General features: G+C 42.6%; 1 protein-coding gene across 1 annotated transcript in view; it reads right to left on the bottom strand.

Moving 5' to 3' along the window:
- Window positions 1–397: 397 nt before the first annotated feature.
- TGFBR3 (transforming growth factor beta receptor 3) overlaps window positions 398–23608 on the bottom strand; it is a gene marked incomplete at its 3' end in the record, with an annotated part of 171065 nt that continues 147854 nt past the window's right edge. The window contains exons 13-16 of the mRNA XM_084242829.1: window positions 23434–23554; window positions 14036–14077; window positions 11083–11190; window positions 398–516 (exon numbers count right to left, since the gene is read on the bottom strand). Coding sequence (XP_084098955.1) covers window positions 398–516; window positions 11083–11190; window positions 14036–14077; window positions 23434–23554 — 390 coding nt within the window. The remainder of the gene's footprint in view (window positions 517–11082; window positions 11191–14035; window positions 14078–23433; window positions 23555–23608) is intronic.

Here is a 23608-nt window from a genome sequence, read left to right on the forward strand (position 1 = left end):
TCAGTTATAAAACCATCTTTGACCACATCTCCTCACTGGTTCTATTCTCTGTTTACCAACTTCTTAAATCTCAAGAAAAACTCAGGGTCCCGTTATGGATGTTATTACCTGGACAAAGCAGCATTTTAAGAACTGGCATGTGTTTCACATTGAAAACCCCCGAGCCTGTGAGGGGCTGGTGAAGAAGGCCACCACCTTAGCTTTCTCACATGAATTCTAGTGTGTTACAGTCCAGAGGTCACATTTACAGTAGCCCTGGGTGGGGGGAGGTTGTGAATACAACAGGTGATCTTTACATCAAAATTCATTCTCTCCTTGCAAGGGGACCACAATCGAGCCTTCGAAGTCTGAGTGCGTGTCAGTGCGGCATCAGGCCTGTCCTCCCCACGCAGGCGGGCTAGGCCGTGCTGCTGCTGGAGCAGGGTGTGCTCTGTGTGCTGCCGATGCTGTGCGCTGCGCTGCTGTTTTCTGATGCTGGTGGGGAGGTAGGGACTTGCTGCCTTCCTGCCGTCTCCCCTGCAGTCAATAAAGAAAAGGGTGGGGGGAGAGGTATGTTATGCGTAAGTACTCCTGTAGAGAACATTTTCCTGGCTGATGCTTTTCTCCACCATGGTTGGAAGCAACAGGATCAGAAAGTCTCACACCATCAGGTTGTTGTGTTTTTTTGGTGCTTTGTTTTGAAAAGCTCTTGCAGGAGAAAACTTTTCAAGCTGACTGATGGGGAGTTATAGTGGCTAAGATCCCAGCTAGTTAATGAATCCCCAGGTCCAGTGCCTTTGCAAATACTACCACCACCTGTTCTGTGTGATCCAGCTGACTAGCACCTGCATCCAAGAAGCTCCATCCATCTCCTCTCATGCAGGTACTGCACGAGTTGGAGGGTGTGATGTTTCAACCGGGGTAGGAGAAGCTAGGCAGTCCAGGGCCTCTTTCTGAATGCATCTGTATAAATGGGGGCGGCGAAGCCTAGATTTTACCCTAGCTACAGCAGAGAACTGTAGCTAGGAACAAAACTACCTGAGGGATGGAGGCAGGAGGAGGTTACTACAGGGTTGCGCAAAATGGAGGTGGAAAGGGGCCTGGTTGCTGGCACATGGGGACTGTGGTTGCCAGGGAACCTCCCACCCCCATTCTGAGGTTCATTGTGAGGTGCAACATGAGTCTCTCCTAACACATTAAGAATCCCACTTTTCATTACACACCCCAGTGCATTTTAGCTAAACCTATTCCTTATGCCAAATGTGCAATGCTTTGGAGAGGGAGGGACCCTTGGGTCACACACATGGTTTGCATTTAGCCCTGCAAAAGGCTCTAGAGCTAAATCTTTTCCTCAGCAAAACTAGCCTCAGGGCAGCCCTCAAAAATGGCTCTAGGTAGGGAAAAGTGATCAAGGCTCTCCCATGACAGACACTGCGTTTTCCTTGAAAAGTCAGCGCATCAACCTCCTAAACTTCTGGTCAGCAGTCTGCTCCCTTCAATATGGGAAGCCCCAGAGGGCCAAGTCTATTTATGAATGAGCCTCCTCTTTCCTGTCCTGCTGAAACACACAGCTATGGGCCAGAGATAAGCAAGCCTCCCTCCAGCTGCTTCATTAAAACAACACACAGAGCAAAGGCTCTGCCCTGCAAGAGCAGGATCTTAGCCGGTTACTTCCATCCCCTTTCGGGGGCCCCTCAAAAGCCTCTGCCAGAAAGCAGTTCTGCAAAACTTAGAATGGCTCATGCCCTTGGGTCTGGTTACAGCTGGTTACAGCTTTCCCTGACACCACTTTTACAAACACATTTTTGCATCAACCTCAGGGCATTTATATGCTTGTTGTGTATTTGGCAATTGCTATATTTCCTCTTGTTATTTTTTTTTTATTTTCTGAGAATGGTGGGATGGAGGGGGAATAAGGGGTCAATATTCCTAAGAGGCCATGAACCACTGTAGTTTCACTCTATTTTTCTGGGAAATCTGTATTTTGGACCATTCCCAGCATTGTCCTGGGGTCTGGGGGATGGGGGAGGAAGAGGGAGAGAGAGAGAAATTAAAGGTGGAAAAGTTTGCATCAACGACTGTGCCTTTCTGCCAGAAATTCACTTTTCCTAGAGTGGGAGCTTCAATTCTAGAAGGAAATCAAATCTCTTGGCTACACTGATATGTACCCAAAGAGCTCCCCCAAACCAAAACACCTCCTGTGATCTGAACAACTTTCAAAGTTCATTCCCTAACACCTCACATGTGGATCCACACCCAGCTGATCCTCACTGTCAATTAAGACTAATGTGAAGCACATTTTAAAAATATCGTTTTCCCTATTTAAACAAAGGATACACCAAAACAGCAGGAAGTCAGTCAGCCCCTCTTGGCTCACCTGAGCTTCAAGTTGCTCAGCTCATGCACGATGGCCTTGCCTCATCTATTGACAGTGAACAAGTCTGTTTCATCTAGAACTTGACACATACTTGATTATTCATATTCAGGAAAAATGCCAGTACTACTCCCTGCCCAGGAAGTCTGAATATTTGCTTTCCGATGTCTATTTGCCAAATATAATTTGTTGCCATGTCAGTTTATTTTAATCAGTGCCCATTAAGAAGGCCTTTCAACTTGCAGAGTTTTGGAAACTCTGGTGCTGCTAATGCAAAACACTGACCAAGAGGAAGCCCTGTGCAAAACACAACAAAGCAGCCCCCTGTACTCAAGGCTGCGGAATTCATGTCATCGAGATGCAGGAGTCAACTTAACCTAATAATCTAGTGACTCTCAATCAACAATGTGACGAGGAAAATCTTGTCTGAGGGTCTGCTGGGAAATGTTGAAAATGACTTCTTCAGATTATTCCTTCTACTTCTAGTTCTGGGGCTATTTTTACATGTCAGAAATGAGATTTCTTGATAGTAGCCATGTTGTTTAAAAAAAAAAAACTTTTACCTTTGGAGAGATTAAGAAAGCGTTTATTCATTGTCAGATGGAAGTGGCACTACAGAAAAATCCAACTGAAAGAAACAAAGTTTAAGGTATAGCTGCCTCTGCTTAAAAGCCAGGAAGTTAGTCAGGGCTGACCTGGATTTTCTGCTCTCTGTACCAGTGACCCTCTGATTACTTGGAGCACTGATTTTTCTCTAAAATGTCTGTTTCTCTAAATCAACCTGCCAGCTTCTGGGAAAGATGGGCGAAAAAAGCAGAGTAAGCCAACTTAGCCAGTGTAAGGTGTCTAAGGAAGCTTATCAAATGTGGCCATCAGAGAACGTTTCGTCTTCATGCCTTTGTTCCTAAAATCTCCAACATATTGAGGAAGAGGGCTCTGTGGAAGAGAAGAGTGAGCAGGAGAAGCAGGCATGCAGTGCATGTGCAACATCGGAGGAGGGTACATTAGGACAAGATAGAGGATTAATTTCATCCAGTTTACATATCAGCCCGTGGCTGAGCCTAGATATTGCCAAAGATGCTTTCAGAAACAGAAGAATATATTTCTTAAGGGACAACCTGTTTTATTTCTTTAGCTTGTCCTGGAGTTGTCCAGATCACGTTTTCTGCCACTTCTTTGGCAGTCTACTTCACAACTGGATTCTAATCTTTAACTTTTTCAGAAGAAACTGTATCTAAGAAAGATGAATAAATGAAGAGGCTCTACAGGGAAATAACAGAAGAATTCTAAAGACAGCTGAGGGGAGTCTCTGATTACTTAACTCCAAGGAAACTTCACAAACATTGCCTGTAGAAATTAAAGAGGAGCAGAGAGCTGTTCTGGATCTCCCTAGATGGGAGAACATTAGGAGGTGAGTTTAAATGGCAGCACTAGGGACTCAGGTCATATAGAAAAGAACTTGCTGATTATGAGGACTGGCTAGTTATAAGGGAAATTTATAGAATTCTCTTTCTTGAGAAATATTTATGCATGATTAAAAACCATATGCCTGGAGGTAATAGAATTTATGATTATTTGATGCCAGAAAGAAAACAAAGATCGCTTCCTCCAGGCCTAAGTGTTGGTTGCAATTTTGCACCCATTAGTGCCTTGAGTTCTTGATATCCTAATTGTAATTATTTCATAAGCTCCCTCCTGTAAAGATAGTGAACTAGACTCTAATACCTTTAATTAATTTTTTTAAAGTTATATTTATTTATGCATACAAGAACTGGGGTAAAGGCCGGAGGTGTGGGGGTGGTGAGAGGATTCACCAGAGACAGAGTGGGGAACAGAACAGGCAGATTGAAATACACTGCTGAGGGGAGCAGCAGGCGAGACAGGAGAGGTCTGCTGCGCCATGTGGGTCTGCTGCGCCATGCTCCCTGGCTAGGAATTGAACACGCACTGCAGTGGTTGCGGAGAGCTTTATAGGTTGCGTCTTAACTGCCACCCCAACACCCTCCACCCTCCAAGCTAAAAGACCTTTCTTTTGTAGACAAAACTCTGCAGAAAGGTGGGTTAGATGTTGCTGTAAGTTATGGGAAAAGGAGACGTGCTCCAAAGTAGGATTTAAAATCTTTCAAAATAGGGCCTCCCCGGTGGCGCAGCGGTTGAGCGCTGGGTTGCGAAGCTGCCCGCAGCCTCTGCAGCACCAGTTCGATCCCCAGCTGCTCCCCGGCCACCGGAGGAGGGTCCCACATGGCGCGCAGACCCCTCCTGCCGCCTGCTGCTCCCCTCAGCAGTGTACTTCGGTCCTTCTGCCTGCTCTGCTCCCTGCTCTGGCTCTGGTGAATTCTCTCACCCTCCCATGCTTCTGACTATACCCAGTGCTTGTATAAATAAATAAATAAATCTTAAAAAAAATAAAATAAAATCTTTCAAAATATCTGGCCTATCACTTTCTGTGCTCCTACAGCAGCATCCCTACTTGCGTGCACTTGCTCCTGGTTTTTCATGTGTGTATTGTTTTACCTTTAGCCTCAGCACTAGGGTGAAAAGGGTGGATCCTGCCTTTCTGACAGTCTCCTCTCTGTTCCAGCTGTATCCTCCCGACCCCTGCAAGATACAGGGGTCACACCTTAGCCTGTCTTCTTGCTGCTTCTCTCTTTACCTAGACTGGGCTTGGGAATTGGAGAAAATGCCTATCTGTCAAAACATCTCCTTAAACATTTTACATGGTGGTAGGAATTTGGAGTTCAGGTGGCTTTTCAGATGCTCTTTAAGTACTCTCACCTCCATGAAGTAGGGATCATCTCTGTGTTTATTTACTAATATGATTAATACACCTGGCTCAGGTAACAAGACTAGCGATTGAACAAACTACAGCTTTGAATCCAATCTGAACAGACCCCAGCTAAGGGCTGTACAGATACATCTATAGGAAACGCTTTCCTCCACCTTTCCTGCTTCCTCCTCTTACTATATCAGACTTGGAGTGTATCCTGTTCAGGAGCCACAAAAGCAGGGTAAAGTAAGATCTATTATAACAACATCTAACACACCCCTCCTGCAGACTTTTGCCTGTAAAACAAAGGTATTTTAGCTTGAAGCAAGGGAGGGACAATTTAAACAAAATTTTTTTTTTTTAAAACAGTAAGTGACTGAAAGCATCTCTAAATTAAAGGTAGTCTTCTCTAGTCAACATTTCTTACAGCAGTGAGCTTATGAAATGGCAATTTGAATATCAAGCAATCAAGACACTAACTGATACAAATGGCAACCAATGTGTAGGCCTAGAGGAAAATCCACCATCATGACAACTTGCTGATTTTTTTAAAAGGCACAAACCAACACAAAAGAAAGGAAGCAGAGGTAGAGACAGTAGCACTAAAACACTGAATCCTGGTGAGAATGTGTATGAACTGAAAACTGAGCTTGCAGATTTTTTTTTTAAAACATTTATTTATTCATGCATACAAGAACCGGGTCATGTTTTAACAGGCAGACTGACTGAAATACACTGCTGAGTGGAGCAGTGGGCAAGACAGAATAGGTCTACCGTGCCATGTGGGTATCTCACCGGCTGACCAGGATCGAACCTGCACTGCAGAGGCTACAGACAGCTTCACAGCATTGCACTCAACCGCCTGTGCCACCAGGGAGGCCCCTGAGCTTGCAGATTTAAGAGAGCAGGAATCTAAGTTACTGATAGGAAAAGCTTAAAACAACCAATTCAAAACAAGAGAGATCTTAAAGGCTCTGAGAACTCTGGAAGAGAGAATGGACATGGGGCTACATACAGTGGGGACGGGGAATTTCTATGAAAGCAAGTGAGATTTCTCTAAATCTCCTGCCTTACCTCCTGTAGCTGGAACCCCGGCCTCCCTCATCCATGAGGAAGACAGAAGTTCACTCTCGGAAAAAGAATGAAACTGAGAGTTCCTGGAATGAGCAACCCCAGGGACAGCTGAGGACAGAGACCACAGGAGGGATTAAATGAAAATCTCCACATTGGCTGTTGTAATCCCCAAAATGCTGACAGGCAAACCTATAGCCTTCAGGAAGGAAACAGGAAAACCTGGCTTTATAGAAAACATGATGAGCTCACGAGGAAAGCGCCAATGATGTGATATCAGGGGCTCCTCAATAAAAGGCCCAGCCTAATCAGCCTCAGTGAAGTTTACAGTCATCATCCTACCCACAAGCTCAGGATGTAACCACTCTGAAATAATCCCATATCAATAGTCTCAGAGAGAGAAGATATTGCACCCTGAAACAAGGGTGATTTTTTAATTCATAGGAAAAAAATTCTTGGAATTAAAAGTTTGAAGGCAATATTAACTGGAAACTGTAAGGTAAAGATGAAGAAATCTACAAAATAAATAAAGATGGAAAACAGAAAAGGGAAATCAGAGAACCATTCAAGAAATTCAATTGCAAATAAAATTATTTCTAGAATAATAGAACAGAGACAATAGGAGTAAAAGGAGAATAAATAAGTCTTTAAAAATCTCAGCACTGTAGCTCATGAGGGCAGAATGTCCACAGTAATACAGGATAATAAACCTAAATCAAGGACTTGATTATTGTAAAATTTCTTATAGAAAAAAAAAAATCAGGAATCTGAATGGCTTTGACTTTCCCAAAAACAAGCTTCAGAGCTAGAAGACAAACAGAAATACTCTCAAAATTCTGAAGGAAAATTATTTATCATCTACAATTCTGTGCCTTGCCAAATTAGGAAGTATTTTTATGAGAATATTTTCTTCACACACACAAGGTATGAAAACCACTGATGTCCTATATACCATTTAAACCAAGAAGGGGAAGGCCTGGGTACAGGTCATCTGTAACTCCAAGTAGTGCTGGGGATCCCCAGGATGGTGGTGAAAGAAGACAGGAAGAGAGTACTGTCCAGACACAGAGCTGAGAAGGGAGCAGAAGGGGCTCCAGGAAAGATCTACTGAAGATAATGAATCAGTAGAAACCTGATGTCAAATACATTAAGAAAAGACTGGGATAATCAGCAGAAAGTCAACAGATGTCTGAGAGACAAGTATATAGAAAACCAAGTTAATTTGGGGCAGTATGGGGAGCAAGACAATTCTAGGGAAAGTTCAAAGTCAAACAGGGTAAACAATGTATATACTATGTGGCTACATTATGATTAACATTTAGGGAGTTATTAATTATGTGAACAGTAAATACCATCTAACCAAAATTTTGGTATAGTTTTATTAGGGAGATCATGGGAATTGGGGCACAGAATGTAAACTGGGACACAGAGGTCAAAGAACTAAATTCTCAGGCTCTATAGGAGGCGGGCTACAAGAAGGGCCTAGCATTGGTTAGGTCAAGAAGTAGCAAGAAACACTCAAGTGGTTTAGAGAGATGGATTAGTGAATGTCAGAAAGAATGAGCTAAGAGTCAAAAATGGTACCCTGCGAAGCAAGGAAAGGGAGTGGGGCAGGAAGGGACTCATGTCTACATCACAAGTCTTATAGACCTATTTTAGTCTTAAACTGTGTACGCAGACTGTGATAAAGTCAAGAAGTTTTACAAAAAAGAAAACAAATATGAATGCTTATGCCCCTTTCCTAAAAAAAAGACACAATTTTGTACTTGTCTTTAGGGACTTTCTTGGACTAGTGGTAGGGATCCCCAAACCAACTATGCTCCAAGGAGCACAAAGAATCTATGGTGCTATTTCACACCATTTCCACCCCAACTGCCCGAAGAACCTTCAGGAAGGATCCTTGATCGTGCCCCAGTTGTCATGGGATAAATTGGACCCAGCTTCATTCCAGGTATGTAAATAGATCCATACATCAATCATGTGAGCTGATTTTGTGCTTTGCACTTGAGAGGCAATGGAAAGCAAAATTAAAAGGAACTATTCCAAATTAAGGATTGTTTTTTACACAGAGGCAGATGCTGCCTGAATCCCAAATATACCATATAAGGTCTAAGTCTAGATTATTACTGAAATTAAGTGGAGTGAGTCAGAATTTGTATACCCATCTCTCCCCAGTGCCCCCTGAATTATGATCTTCTCTTTTTATCTAAATTTGCTGTCAGCATTCTCATGTATAAACTGAGGGGGTTCTGGACAGGAAACTATCGCTTAGTCCTGAAGTATTTTAAGACTTTTCAAGCTTATATGACACTGCTATTCCTTATGAGTCTTTAAAATGAACCAGAGGCTATAGCTTTTAATAAAAAGTCACTTGAAGCTGTATCACATGAGGCTAACAGGCTTAGAGTCCAAATAACAATGTCTATGAACTAACTTTTACCTTCCAAATCAGCATAATTTCCTTTGCTAGAAAACCATCACAGAAAGGATTTGGGTTTCTCTTTAATCTACTTACAAACTTACTTCTACATTAACTATACCTAAAACCCCCTTAAGTCGCTGGTCTGGGAGAGAGGAGAGCTGTCTCAACAAAGCACAGAATTCAATGAGCAGTAACAAATGCTGTAAAACCAAGACTTTGCTTTTTATGCGTCTGGGAGCTTGGCTGTGGAAAAGAATCTGGGATTATCAAAAAAGGAGTTCAGGAGGGTGTATCCCAATAGGAAGTGTCATTCAGTGGCCCCATATCTGGCTTCTTGGCCTGCCTGGCCAGAACTTGCTGTCAGGGTGGAGAGTGTAGCTCTATGTCCAAGGTCAGCCATGGCACAGCAGGCATGTGGCAAGTGTCTGTGGGTAACTAGTCCCCATCAACTCCTCAAGGCAACACAGAGTCTTCCTGGAGTGCTTTCCAGCCCATTCCCAGCATACGCATAAGCTGCCAAGACCCTAAGGCGTCAGTTATGCGGGAGACTGGAAGAAGTTGTAGGAAATGTGAGATCAAGATCTGAACGTGAGTGCTTCTGTGACAAAATTTATTTACTCCAAAATGCAACTCTGCTAAGAGCTGTCCCCTCGGGCACTGTGTGAGCTGTTCATGAACAGTCCTAAACCGATTCACAGATGTCTGGATAGCCTCAAAATCATTATACTTATGAGTCTTATTTTCTCTTTCATGAGAAATAGATGTCACTCAAAGTTGTTAATGAGGAACAATAATTTGAGGACTCAACCTCTCCTAAACATTTGCTTCGAATTGTGTGATTTTTCTGTGCTAGACACGAAAGGGTTCATGCCTCTCTTTCTGCCATAATCTAAAACAAATCTGAGCAGCATTAGAAGTGAAGCTTCTCACGAGGACTAAGATATGATTTCTCAAAATGCTCTGAATTATTTCCCTTTAAAGCAGTCATCATTTCAGCTTGGCTAGCTGGGCAGCCCAAGATAAGGCCCAAGGTCATGACTTTCATTGGTTCCACAGAAGATGAATGAAGTTCTAAACTGAAAGGGAGGACCTGCCACTGGTCTCTGACTGGATTAATCTAGAATAGTTTACCTAGGTTCATGGTGTAAACTGCAAATAACCCAGAAGAAATAAAATGAACCAGCTTGCTAGACATGCCTCAAAATGCATGTCTTTCCTTCCCATATTTGGAAAGGACCTAAGAAAGCAGCGACAGGGGACAGCCCATTTGTGCCTTCTCCCTCGCAGAACTCCCCTGGCAGGACCTGTGGTCAGAACTGGTGCTCAGTTCAGGCCAAAATGCTTCCACCCTGGGATTGGAGGAAAAGAGTAGTAGGAAAGGCACATGGGGATTTTGGAGGGTGGAGACGCATAGCTTGAAAACAAAGTGCTTTGCTTCACCATTTTTGTTCTCAATTCATGAAAATGTATTTTGGAAAATTTAATAACTTTATAAAAAGACATGAGAATTTTATATTTATCCGAGATCATGGCTTGGGTTTTGAAAATTTGAGAAATTTTGGTTCAAGCTGCTGATTAGGGACTTTGGAGCACAGTGCTCAGCACTTTGGCAGATGTGGTAATAAAACCTTGGCTTCCTTTTTCACTGGCTGCCCATTTATATGTCTATTTAGAAGTCTTCAGCCTTAGGGGAATGGTTCATATTTTTACTTTATCTATATTAACTTTCTTTCACTAAAGCTTAACCATAAAATAACTATACTAGAAGCTGAGCTTCACTAACCTTTCAACTGCAATTAACATAAATACCATAAAAATTCCTTTTCTAGCACTGCTTAAAGCAAATTGGTTTTGCAAAACTCAACTTATGCCAAAGACATCGTTTTGAAAATCATGGGAATGATATTCTCTGTCTTCGATTCAATGTTTCAGCTATTCATTCTTGAAAGTGATTGAACCTTAGTGTAGAAAAATTTAGGATGGAAGGTCTCACAGGGACAAACACCAGAGGTGGGGGGAGGGAATGATTAATAAACCTTAACTAAAGCAGATATGGAGATTTCCAGGAATCTAAAATGGGGTCAGAGAAGATTATCAGCTAGAGGTGGGGGCAGACAGGATTACTGGTCTTAGAAGACCAACCCAACCTGACCACAGTGGGGTAATTTCCACAATAATTCCATCAAACATCATAATAAAAGAACATCCCTTGCCCTGGCAAAACAGTTCTTGTTCTTTAAGACTAACCATCTGTGTCCATGGAGGTGTCACTGTCTCCTTTTTCCCACTTTCCTCAATAAACTTGCTGTATGTTGATGAATGGGAAAGTCTGCTGAATTCTTTCTCAGAAGGACCTAGAACCTCACACACTGAACCCCATGATCTGAACTCCAGCCAAAGTAAACAGTGAGCATCTTGTGTGTACAGCACATGGGACGAGCACCAGCCAATACCCAACAGCCAACTCACCCGTGTGAGAATAGATGTACCACAAAGCCCCCGTCAGCAGCGCCCCAATCACGAACGCTGCAAACGCAATGCCCATCACAGTCAGGGTGTCCAGGCCGTGGAAAACTGCTGTAAGGAGAAAATCATGACACACCATAAGTCAGTCTGTATCATACACTACAATTTTATATTTGTTGCACAAGCACTGTAAGAAAGGCTGAGCAGTGGCTGCTAAAATCTGAGGACAAAACAAAGATTCCAACAAAAGACTGTATATACAAATACTTTCCTTTTTGTTTAAAGATTTATTTTTATTTATTTATGCATACAAGAATTAGGCCAAGGGTGTAGGGGCGGGGGTAGAGAGGGAGGCAGTGAGAGGATTCACCAGAGAGAGAGTGGGGAGCAGAACAGGTAGATCTATTGAAATACACTGCTGAGGGGAGTAGCAGGCGAGTCAGGAGAGGTCTACTGTGCCCTGTGGGTAGCTCCCCGGCTGGGGATTGAACTCTTAAGGCAGTGGCTGCCCAACAGCAGAATAGCACTGACTTTAACCCCTGCGTCACCAGGGGGACCCTACAAATACTTTCTTAAAAGACATGCTCAGTCTGCAACTTATTTTGAGCAACAAATGTAATGAAAAATCAGATTTGTAAACTCTGTGGTCTGGGGTTCATTACCTTAATCTGAGGACCCACCATTTGAATTGTAAAGTGAAAATCCAGAGGTTACTGACTCATTGCTTGTTATTCAATGGATACTATCAACCACAAGACACTACAGAGAAATATACATCCAAGACTTTATCAACATTTTTGTGAACATTTAAAAGTATGAAAGATAACAGAAAGAAAGGAAGGTGAGAAAGAGAAAACAAAGTAAGGATAAACTATTTCTGTGGGCATAACATTTCACTGATTTCCTCATACTAAACCTAAAATCTTAAATTACATATTGTGTCATTTAAAACAACCTACTTTTTAATACTTCCAACCATGATCTTTCTATGAGGCAAACGGATATACTTCTCAGGAGGGAGTGATGTCAGTTTTATGGTCAGCAAAACACATAAATAGAACCAATTGTTTCTCCATTTGGCAAAGATTTTTATATTTGAGATTAATTCCAGGCCACAGAAATAGAACATTTCCTTTCATTTAAGAGAACTACCTTCTTTGGTCACTATAAAAAAAAAAAGTTAAAATCAGATTCTAAGGGAGAGGAGATTTGGTGGAAAAGAAATTCTAATTTGTCTGGTTTTTGTTCAATACAAATGAAAGGTATAGGATCCCCTATGACTACAATACGGTTTTGATGTGCCTTGCCACTCAGAAACAACTCAAGCTGACTTCTACATTTAACTCTTTGCCTTTCAATTCACTTCAGTTAAAATATCCAATTAGAGATAAATGTGGACTTTGAGCAGCCCCAGCACTCAATAGGGAAGAGCATGTCATGGTGGAAAAGATTCTGCAAGGATCCAAAAGCCTTAACGTGGGTCCTTATTCTTCTAGCCATGCGCCCTTTTGTGCATTCATTTACTTCCTAATAAATGGGGGCACTACTTCACCTGCTTAGAGCAGGAGGGAAACAAAACTAGTTTGTGAAAGTGGCTGGGGATTCCCTAGAAGGAGCACAATCTGGGAAGAACTCTCTGGAGGTTAAAATAAACCAAATCATCAACCTAATTTAATCTAGTCTCTAGGTTTTTAAAAAGGTGACTTGCAATTTGTGTGCATATGGATGCAAAAGTGGGACACGATTAAGAGTTTTTAGTGAAAATATTTTTATTTTTATTTTTTTTTTAATTTTTCTAGAGGCATGTTTTATTTATTTATTTGTTTGTTTGTTTGTTTTGTTTATACATGCACTGGGTACAGTCAGAAGCGCGGGAGGGTGAGAGAATTCACCAGAGCCAGAGCAGGGAGCAGAGCAGGCAGAAGGACCGAAGTACACTGCTGAGGGGAGCAGCGGGCGGCAGGAGAGGTCTGCGCGCCATGCGGGACCCTCCTCCGGTGGCCGGGGAGCAACCGGGGATCGAACCAGCGCCACAGAGGCCGCGGGCAGCTTCGCAACCCAGTGCTCAACCGCTGCGCCACAGGGGAGGCCCATAGTGAAAATATTTTTAAATTCTGAAGGTGGAGCTATCATGTATGAAAATCAGACTAGGTAAGTACAGGAAAACATGATACTGTTCCATGGATACACTATTCCATGAGATTGTTGAGATGATACACAGACAGTTAATTAAACAGCCATGGAGACTAATTTAAGAATCTTAGGGAAGAAAAACAGCACAAAACTCCTCAGAGGTCTGCTATCAGCCAGGAAGTCCAGGTTCTAGTCCTGCCTCAATGCCAGTTGCAACCACAGATAAGTCACTTAAATATTCCAGGATCAGAATTTTCTTTGGTATAAAGCAATAAAATTAGCCCAGATAATTCCAACTCATAATTTGGTAGTAGTTGGCATTTCTCTTTTTATCATACCTGCCTCCTTTCTCCCCATATTGACATACACACACTTGGACTAAAGTTTGTCTTGCAGGAACACAACTAACTCCTTTATATCTACGACTTTGAGCAGGTAAATATTATTGATGCCACATAAAGCAAACCACTCCCACAGTTGTTATCTTAATGCTTTCAGACAACGGAAATAAGAAAGACACAAGCATGCAAATAAAAACTTCCCTAATACTCAGTAAATTGCTACCTTGCCATTAACACCATATAGATCAATGGGTCAAGGAGTTCATCTTTTAAAATGGCAAAGGTAAAGAGGAAAAAAGAAAGGAGAATAAAAGAAGGATAAAGGGATGGAAAAAGAGAGTATGAGGAAAAAGTGGGGTGGAGGAGGGAATGAGAGCAAAAGTCCCCTTATCAAAACTCAAAGTTTGGCAAATGTTCTATAACCAACGTATTCTTATAAAAGCCCAGGAGGTTTTATTTCGAAATACTGCATAAAGACTTACGTGGTGGAATTGGACCCAGTTCCTTCATGCTTGGATCTGTTTCTGAAACAAAAACATAAAATCACAATGCATTCCACAGAGAAATCAAATTTTAAGCAAAGGGTCATCAAAATCTCTATTTGCTAATAAATACTTATCTTGTGAAAGCTTAGCCTCTTTAGATATACAACTGTAACAAGGGTTATTCAGAAAGTTTAAGAACTACACCTTGCTAACAATTGCACAGACTCTCTAATTTTTTTTTTTTTAAAGAAGGCCTGTTAATTTTTTTTATTTTTTATTTTATTTTTTTTAAACATTTATTTATTTATTTACACAAGCACTGGGCACAGGCAGAAGCGCGGGAGGGTGAGAGAATTCACCAGAGTCAGAGCAGGGAGCAGAGCAGGCAGAAGGACCGAAGTACACTGCTGAGGGGAGCAGCGGGCGGCAGGAGAGGTCTGCGCGCCATGTGGGACCTCTCCTCTTGTGGCCAGGGAGCAGCCGGGGATCGAACCGGCACTGCAGAGGCTGTGGGCAGCCTCGTAACCCAGCGCTCAACCGCTGCGCCACCGAGGAGGCCCACAGACTCTAATTTGATGAAAACTTGAAGGCAAACATCTACACTTAAGGCACTTGAATCTGACAATTCATGTATGCCATTTATTTATAAAAGGATTCCATATCTTTAAACACTATGTTTTCCTGGTGTATTCAAAATATTATTCCACTTTCAAAGATTTCTTTTAATTTAGATTTTTGTTTGAGTCTGCATTCTTCTGTCCTTAATGCTACTGTCCTTAAATTCAGCTCTTCCTTCTCACTCATCTGCATTATTAGAGATTTCCTAACTGGTCTCCTTGTCACCAACACTGTTCCTACTCCAAAAACTCCTTCCTCCACATTTGCCCTAGGAGTGAATATTCCAGAGCCCAAAGGTGATCATGGTCCGGCCCTGATCGAACTGGTCATGTTCTCTCCCTCATTTATTGGGAGATAATCCAAACTCTTTGGTATGGCACACAGAGTCCTGCCTCCTTCCTCTACCCACCTCTCTCCAGCCTCCTTCCCTAATGGGGTCCATCAGCCATGCTGGGTTCCTCATACTAGGTTCCCCAAATTCTCCATGGTTGCGCCACGTCATCCTCTGAAATACCCTCCTCTTCCAAACCCACTGAGTTGGCGTTTTCACCCGGGGCTTCCCCTGACCCCTGCATCTTCACACAGCAGACATGATGGTCTCTCCCACTTTTGCTCATTTTACCCCTCTTTTGTTACACAGATTCCACATTACATTGGAATTCTTTTTTCCTGCCCCAAGGGTGGGGTCAAGTTCTTACTCCTTTGTCTATCCCCAGGGCTCAGTCTGGCAAGAAACAGGCCTGCCAGAAAAGTGAAATGCTTAGTGAAGGATATTGAGTACATGGATTTGCTTCCTGAAATGGAGGCAATAAAGGAAACTTGGAGTAAAACTATATGAAAATGCTCATATGCCTCAACGTTCCTGTCATGCTTTCCCGCTCATAAGCGCTAGCTGCTATGTTCACTCTCATTTGAGGTTCACACCAGCCCTCAGGGAGGCAGAGAAAGAATTCTTATCACTATTTCACAAATGAGCAGCCTGAGACAATGGTACCATGTGACTAGTCCAAGGTCACAGCTGGAAAGCATCAGGGCAGGGTTGAACTAGAATCCCAATCTGCCAAGTAGGCTAAATGACTGGGGCATGCTGCTCAGTGCTGAGCTGGGGAAGCACTGAGAGGCTTCATGCCATCCTCTACCATGACAACAGCTTCAAGCAGGGCCAGCATACAGTGACCTGCCACTTCCATGGCCGATAAACTAAGAAAAAACTATTTTTAATGATTGAAAAAATCAAAATAATATTTGATGACATGTGAAAATGACATAAAATTCAAGTCTAGGGCCTCCCCTGGTGGCACAGGCGGTTGAGCACCATGCTGTGAAGCTGTCCGCAGCCTCTGCAGCACCGGTTTGATCCCGGTCGGCGGGTGAGGGTCCCACAAAGCGCAGTGGACCTCTGCTGTTGCGCCCGCTGCTCCCCTCAGCAGTGTATTTCATCAGTCTGCCTGTTCTGTTCCCCACTGTCTCTGGTGAATCCTCTCACCCTCCCGCAAATCTGGCCTGTACCCCGGTTCTTATATAAATAAATAAATAATAAAATAAATCTTTAAAAAAAAATTCAAATCTATTCCAAAAATAAAGTTCTATTTGAACACAACCACGCTCACTCGTTGACACGTCATGTCTTTGCTTTCCTGCTGCTGCACCCGTGTGGAGTAGCAGAGGCAGGCTCGGCATGAGCTGCCAACCAAAAAGATTCATGATCTGGCCCTTTATAGAGAGTGTGTGGAGTCCTGGCACAGGCTCTGCCCATTGTTTAGAGTTTAAAAGTGGCATGTATTTAGGGCCTAACTCTTCTCATCTCCTTTTTCATTGGGAAGAGAAGGAACACACATCTGCCGCAGAATCCACAGTGAAGCAAAAAAGAACTTGTGAAAAACTGACCTCACAATGGGTACTTGAGGTGATAGTCACAAAAATAAAAAGGATTGTAAATTCTCAGGATTTATGCTCTTGGTGGGGTTGCTAGCATTCTCCCAGAGTGAGGTGTCAGGCCCAGCTCTAGGGGAAGGAATGTGACCAGATGACTCAAAGCCACTGGGACTGAATGATGCCCCCTGGAGTTGTGCAGCAGGGGGCCCCTGGGGGAGGAGATATGGGAAAGTCACGCTTCCATAAAATTATTAAGAAAATTAAAATCGTTGTGTGTTTTTAAGAAAATCTAATTCAGTGTGCAGAACAGACAGCAACTAAAAATGCATATAAGAGTCTGTTTCCTGGAAGTGTGGTCCTTTCTGCCTTTTGGGGAGCAATAAAACAACATTGCCAATGCCTTAAATTTGTACATTTGTCAAGTATTTCACAACTGATAAAAAGCCTTCACTTACATTTTCTCATTTTAAGCCCCAAGAACCCTATGAAGCAGGGGTCTCTAACTACAAAATTCTCCTGCTTTTAAGAAGTAGTGGTTTGAATCACTGAACAAAGTCCAAAGGCATTTAAAAGCCTCCATGGGGTGCATCATGCAAGAAGTAGACACAGTTTGGGGAAGAGTTCTATGCAGTCGACCGCCCAATGTTCAACTTTGTCACTCAGAATCTCCAAGAAGTTTTAAATCATGATTCTCCCCTACCGAGACCTCACATGTGAGAATTTTGGTTTTCTAACAAGGCCTGTGTGATGGATGGCATTGCTTTAGAAACCTTAATGGACTTGTGTTATGATCTAATCCTCCTCCCCCTTACCAAATAGGGGCCTTTTCACAGGGCTAAGCAGAAACAGTTGTTGCTTATTTCCCTGGAGTAAAGTGCCTCTATGATTTCTGTATATAAACAATAACAAGCACAAGCTGCAGAACTGAGGCTAAAGGATTTTATCCTCTCGTATTTTTTGTTCCCAAATTCCCAATAACCCCGAGTATAACTAGAATAGTTAGATCTCCACTGAAACCCTATAATTGAGTTGGCATGCCGAAAGGGAAAGAGTGGACACAATAATATTTACTTTTGGTTGAAGGGCAAGATTGTAAGAAAGGAATCCCAGCTATTGCTGTAAAGGGAATTTTAACAATAAAGATTTCTTCACAGAAAGAACAAGCTATAATCAACATTCTGAATTAAATCTTTTCATATACTCTGAGCAAACTCTGGTCTACCTCTAGAACCAAAATTTCCCTGCTCAGATGGTTAGGCATGGTTTTCATAACCGGGAGAGACCTGGGGTTATGCATGAGTAACAGGCCACAGCTTCAGCCCTCCAGCTTTCCATTCAGTCCTAAACATGGTAGGACTGAGCAAAGATGGAAGAATGGAGAGATGGAGGAGTCTCTGCACAGGACCCATTAAAACACAGCTTTTACTAATGTCTTTGTAAATGAACCCTTCCTCTGGATTCTTTCGATATTTACAGCATTCATTGCAATTACCCAGTCACTTAACTGCAAAACCCTCCATTAGATCAGTGGTTCTCACCTGCAGGTGATTTTTACCTGAGCTTCCCCTCACCCCCAGATCTCAGAAAGGTCTAGAGTCATTTGGGGCTGCTACACTGCTGGTAGAGGGGCTTGCTCGGGGTCATTTAGTGGGCAGTGGCCAGGTATGCAGCTTAACTCCCTACAACTGTAGCATAGGACAGCCCATGACACAGTTATGCAGTCCAAACGTCAATAGTGCTGAGGTTGTAAAACTATGCACTAGACTGTAAAAGTCTTAAAGACACAGCACTGCATATAACAGTTACTCATTGGCACTTTTTGGAATAAATAACCATAAATATCATGTATATCTTGTGATTGTGCATCTTCCGAGCAACCAAACCTCCATGCTGCTTTAAAATTTTTCTGAATGATCTGATCACTGATTCCCTAACTCTAGATCTTTTGATGATTCTTATTAACTTTTAGAGGCTCATATTAAAATATTTACAGTTAGGCCTCCCTGAAGGCATAGGCGGTTGAGCGAAGCGCCGTGACGCGGTCTGTGGCCTTTGCAGTGTAGGTTCGATCCTGGCTGGCCAGGGAGAAACCCAGATGGTGCAGGAGACCTCTTCTGTGTCAGCCGCTGCTCCCCTCAGCAGTGTATTTCAGTCAGTCTGCCTGTTCTGTTCCCCACTCTATCTCTGGTGAATCCTCTCACCCTCCTGCACATCTGGCCTGTACCCTAGCTCTTATATAAATAAATAAAATCTTTAAAAAAAAATTTATGGCTAAAATGAAATGAAATATCTGGGTTTCTTTCAAAACAATGCAATGGGGGATGGGAAAGGATAAAAACAAGATTGGCTATGAACTGGTAATTGCTCAAAACAGATGGAGGGTTTGTGAGATTGCATGCTACTATTCTGATACCTCCTCCCTTACTGGGTAGGGAGGTCTTGATCTGTCAAATATTTCTACCAACTTTCCACTCGGTTTCCCTTCATCTCTTCCTCAGCCTGGGGTAAAAGCTGGCCATGCTTTAGGGTGTTTCTGTTCTGGAAAAATCAAGTGTGTTCCCAAGTAACGCCTCTTTTGGATTAACTTCCAATTGACGTTCACAACTTTTCCTTCCAACCTCTCCCTGTACCCCCCTCCCAAACCTAGTTAAGAGGAAGGAAAGGAAGGAAATTAACATTTACTGAGGGCTGATGGTATGTCAGGTGCCGTTCTGAGCACATGAATTTTTAAAAAGTTATGTGGTAGAAGATGAAAATTCAGTGCCTTAAACATTTAACTTGCTAAGAATTACATATTACATAAATTATGGCAATTTGGGAGATATTTTCTTTTGTGCCTGTTTTTTGGGGGTATAGGTGTGTTACATTTCAGAAAAGTGATTACTCTTCACTTTCAACATTTTAAAAAAATCGCTGACTGACAAGGTGTAGCCATTTTTATCGTGTAAGCCCAAGAGTTCTCAGATGCTGCAAAAAGTGGTCACAGCATCCAAAGCAAGTCCCACTAACATGCCTATACTTCAAAATATTTCAGAAAATATGGTAGGATGGCACCACCTCAACTATTTTAATTGCTTTGCCATAAACCATAATTGCACCAACTATTCATGTTTTCTGGGGTTTTTTTGGTGAGTTACAATCCAAAGTCACTTCTCCTAAACTTTAACACTCTCTTAAACAGTTTACGTGTTTCCCCACATCTTAACCCTTTGGAGGAACAGACTTTCTTTTGCTAAAGCTCTTCATCTTCTTTTCAGTTTATAATCACTGGTGTATTTGGACACTATCTTGCACACCGATGTGATAAGGCATGAACAGGGGAAGAGGGAGAGAAGCGGTTATAAAGAAACAGATGTCTCTGTTGCTTGTAGTTTTATTTATTTATATGTTACATCATTTTTCTTTTTTCTTTTCTTTCTTTTTTTTTTTTTTGGCAATGTATGCTCTCTTTTCTCAGGTGTAGTCCCCATAGAATTTCCACCACCAGTTCATCCGTGCACCATAGCCATAGTCCCTGGTGCTCTTCCGTCCCTCGTGCTTGTAGTTTTAATTAAAAATTAGAATAGTGGAAACTAGACTTTGCTGGTGGTCATGATATAGCATATACAGATGTTGAATCAGAAAGCTGTATAGCTGAAACTTATTTAATGCTATAAACCAATGTTACCTCACTAAAAATGTATTTCTTAAAAATGGAGGGGGAAAAAAACCAACTAGAATCAACCTGTCCTCTGGGAAAAGGCATGAGGCTTCGGGGTACAGGCGATGGAACCAAAATGCCTGAATCTCAGCTGCACCATTTATATGTGGTGTGACCTCGGCCAAGTTATTGAACCACACTCTATACCTGCCTTACAGAGGGATTATGAGGATTAAATAATCCACATAGAGCATTCAGCTCAGACACTTTACAAGTAAATACACAATAAATGTTAGATCACTGTCAAATCCATCACCACCATCACCATCATCTATTGTTGAAATGTTTAAGCAGCAGCAGAATTCTAACCCACTGCTGGTTCCCACAGGGCTGAAAGGTTAAAAGTGGCTTAATGTGCTGTAGAAGCTAAAAAAAGTTCCATTAAAAAGAAACCTTTCTTTTTATAAATTCCAGTGGCCCAGAATTATTTGCGTAGGTGGATGGTCTATTCTCCTCATCCACAGAAGGAAGAAACACCATCTGAAATGTACATGTGCTACTGGCACTGGGAGCCACAGAGCCGCTCCCCGTCTGGCAGGTAACAACCAGAGCTCTCGCAGCTTCAGAAAACTCAAGTGTTGAGAAATAAGATCCCAAAAGATATGGGAAAGCAGGAGCCTTGGCACAACTGTCAAAGAGTACCAGTTTACCTGATAGGACAGTGTAATATCCCATTGGTCATGAAATTTTTACCCAATGGGCAAAATTGGACCCCAATAAGAGATCTGCCCACTTCCACAGATTCTGCAGTAAATGTACATCTACAGTAACACACAAAGCTGTCTGGCAGGAAGAACACCACAATCCTATTATTATACAAATAAACCACTGCTATTAGGCATTCCCTTTTCAAATGACTATTCCAATTCACTGACAGGCAGAAGGAAAGCAGACTCTGGTGGCCTGCATTGAGGAGAAATTATTTTAGAGTCAAAGGAAAATAAACAGAAAAGTTGAGAGAAGTCACTCACTGAAGGAGCTGAAACTGCTAGAAAACCAACCCATTCAATGTAAAGTTAGAAAATGTATTTGCCTACAGCCCCTGGGAAGCTGGCCTACAGTTTAACCTCCTCAATTTGTTTAACAAACCTAAGCAGTAAACTTTTCTTCACCATTTGCTTCTCCACTAAAATCTAGTCTCAATTAGCAAATCTCATGAAATTGCTTTGATATTTGGTAAAACTTTCCTCTGAACTTTTATGTAAAGAAAACATAAACTTTCAAGATAATTACACTAAGTTTAAATAAAAGTCATTACCTAATTTACAAGAGGAATTACTTAGAAAAATACCACCAGACTTGAAAGAATGAATGAATTACTGGAAGTTATACTGCTGTAATATTAATGCCTAATTATCGTCTGGCATAGGAAAAAGCAAGCTGCTGCCTTCAATTACAGCAGAATTACCTTTCAAACTAGGTAAGAGTAACAGATGGAGTGCGAGGTAGCTGTTGCTATTGTTAAACCACATTCACAGTACAAAACAGAGCCAGCTGTTATTCAATTGTGATATACTTTGCAACACAACTTGTTCTTCTTTCCCCTGGACCCAGTAAACAAGGCATTATCTGAGCAATTCATTTCTATTCTGTGGGCTGCAATAGTTTCTTCAAATAGTTGAAAACCAACTGATAAATGTAAACTAAGCAACAATGTCAATGAGGAATTTATAATCCCCTAGTGTACATTTCGTACCAACTTTAAGATGGTTAGAAAATGAATTAAATTTATGTTTGTTTGTTTCTTCAACAGTGGAAGTCATATGGTCCAAATCTCTCCTTTTCCAGATTGAAAAAATGCAACATAGGTACACGATGGGACAGCTTGAAAACCCAGAGAGTTGTGCCCAGGGTCCTGGTTCTCGGTCAGCACCCTCCCCACTCCACTGTACTACCTTTCCCAAGGGGGCATGTTCCTGGGAAGGGGAAGATGCTACCACTGTATGACAACAGGAATGACGCTGCTATGTTTACAAAGGTCATTCAACCAACGAGAAACCGGATGACACCCACAGGGCTCTGTTCTGTTACGAGTTGTCTGCTCCAGGGCTACCCCTGCTGCCTATTCTTGCAAATCCAACAACGCTCAGGTCAGAAATGCTGACCAAGGTTTCCCCAACCCTAGACCTGGGGTGACTACCACCCAGTAGGTCTCCCAGCTAATGCGCGGCAGCCAGAGTCTGGCTACTTGCAGGATTTTGTCAGAGCCCTCAGGGCCAGGCTTTGCTGCCTCTCAGAGTGGTGGAAGGCGGCTTGGATCTCTAGCTTACAAATGTCTACCCTGGAGACTTAGAAGGCACTTTCACGGTCTCAGCGCTTTCTCGGTCTGGGCCCCTTAGCAGCCATGCTTCTGGACAGTGACAGGTTCTGAGACAGTAACTGCCCAGATGGTCTATGGGATACCTGGTTCTACCGCAGACGGCGACAGCTGCCTGGATGTTTTTGACTATTCATGCCCTTGGAGCTCAGATGGGGTTCCCTGTCAGAAGCCCTCCACATGGTCCACAGGGCTTGACTCTGCCTCTCTGCTGGCTGGGCTGGCTTGCCCTGACTGTCCCCCCAGGTACTGATGTTACACCTCTTAGGGCATGCCCTTCGTTCTCTCCTAGAAGGTTCAGCTTGCTGAATGTTCCTGCATGTATAGAAAGAGGCACTCTTGGCTTCAAGCAACAAAGTGACTATAAAATTCTGAAAGCTGAATTACAAAAATGCATCTGGACAGTGGTTCTCAGCCTTCTCTCTCCTGTGCCACCTAAGGGGGTTCCATGAATACCCTCCCCAAAGGCATTGACGAACTTGACAATGAACTACAATAATTTGCAGCCAGTGCAGAGACCATAAAAGGATAGGCTGTGGACCACATGCAGCCCCAGGACACCACAAGGACCCTAACCCTTTCTTGCACCCTTGGGGAAGCATATTTGAATCCAGCAGGTGGGGGCTGGGGGCTTAACATGGTGACAGGGACAGCCTGGACACTGATCTGATACCTGCAGAGTAATCATTTCTGAATGTATTCCTTACAATTCAGCCACCTGGCGGTAGAAGAACCAACTATCAAAATAAAGGACATTTGGAGCAAAGAATCCTTTTCTCAGGTTATATACTGGCCATTCGCTTAGTTTTGTTTTTAAGTATAAATAACCCTTTTAAGAAGCAGCCCGCCGGCCCCTATTTTCTGACTGAGCCTGCCATGGCTTACCTTTAGGTACTACTTCATGGTGGATCACAGCGAGGGGCTTGGTGAAGGTCTTCTTATTCTGCATCATGGCCCAGATCATGGATGCATCCAGTGAGGTGCAGGCTTCATCGGGAGGAACGCACTGCAGAAGCAAAGCAAACACAGCATGGGGGTGTGCAAAAGGCTCCTGGGCCGC

The sequence above is a fragment of the Talpa europaea genome (assembly GCF_964194135.1).
Source record: "Talpa europaea genome assembly, chromosome: 9".
Classification (NCBI taxonomy): domain Eukaryota; kingdom Metazoa; phylum Chordata; class Mammalia; order Eulipotyphla; family Talpidae; genus Talpa; species Talpa europaea.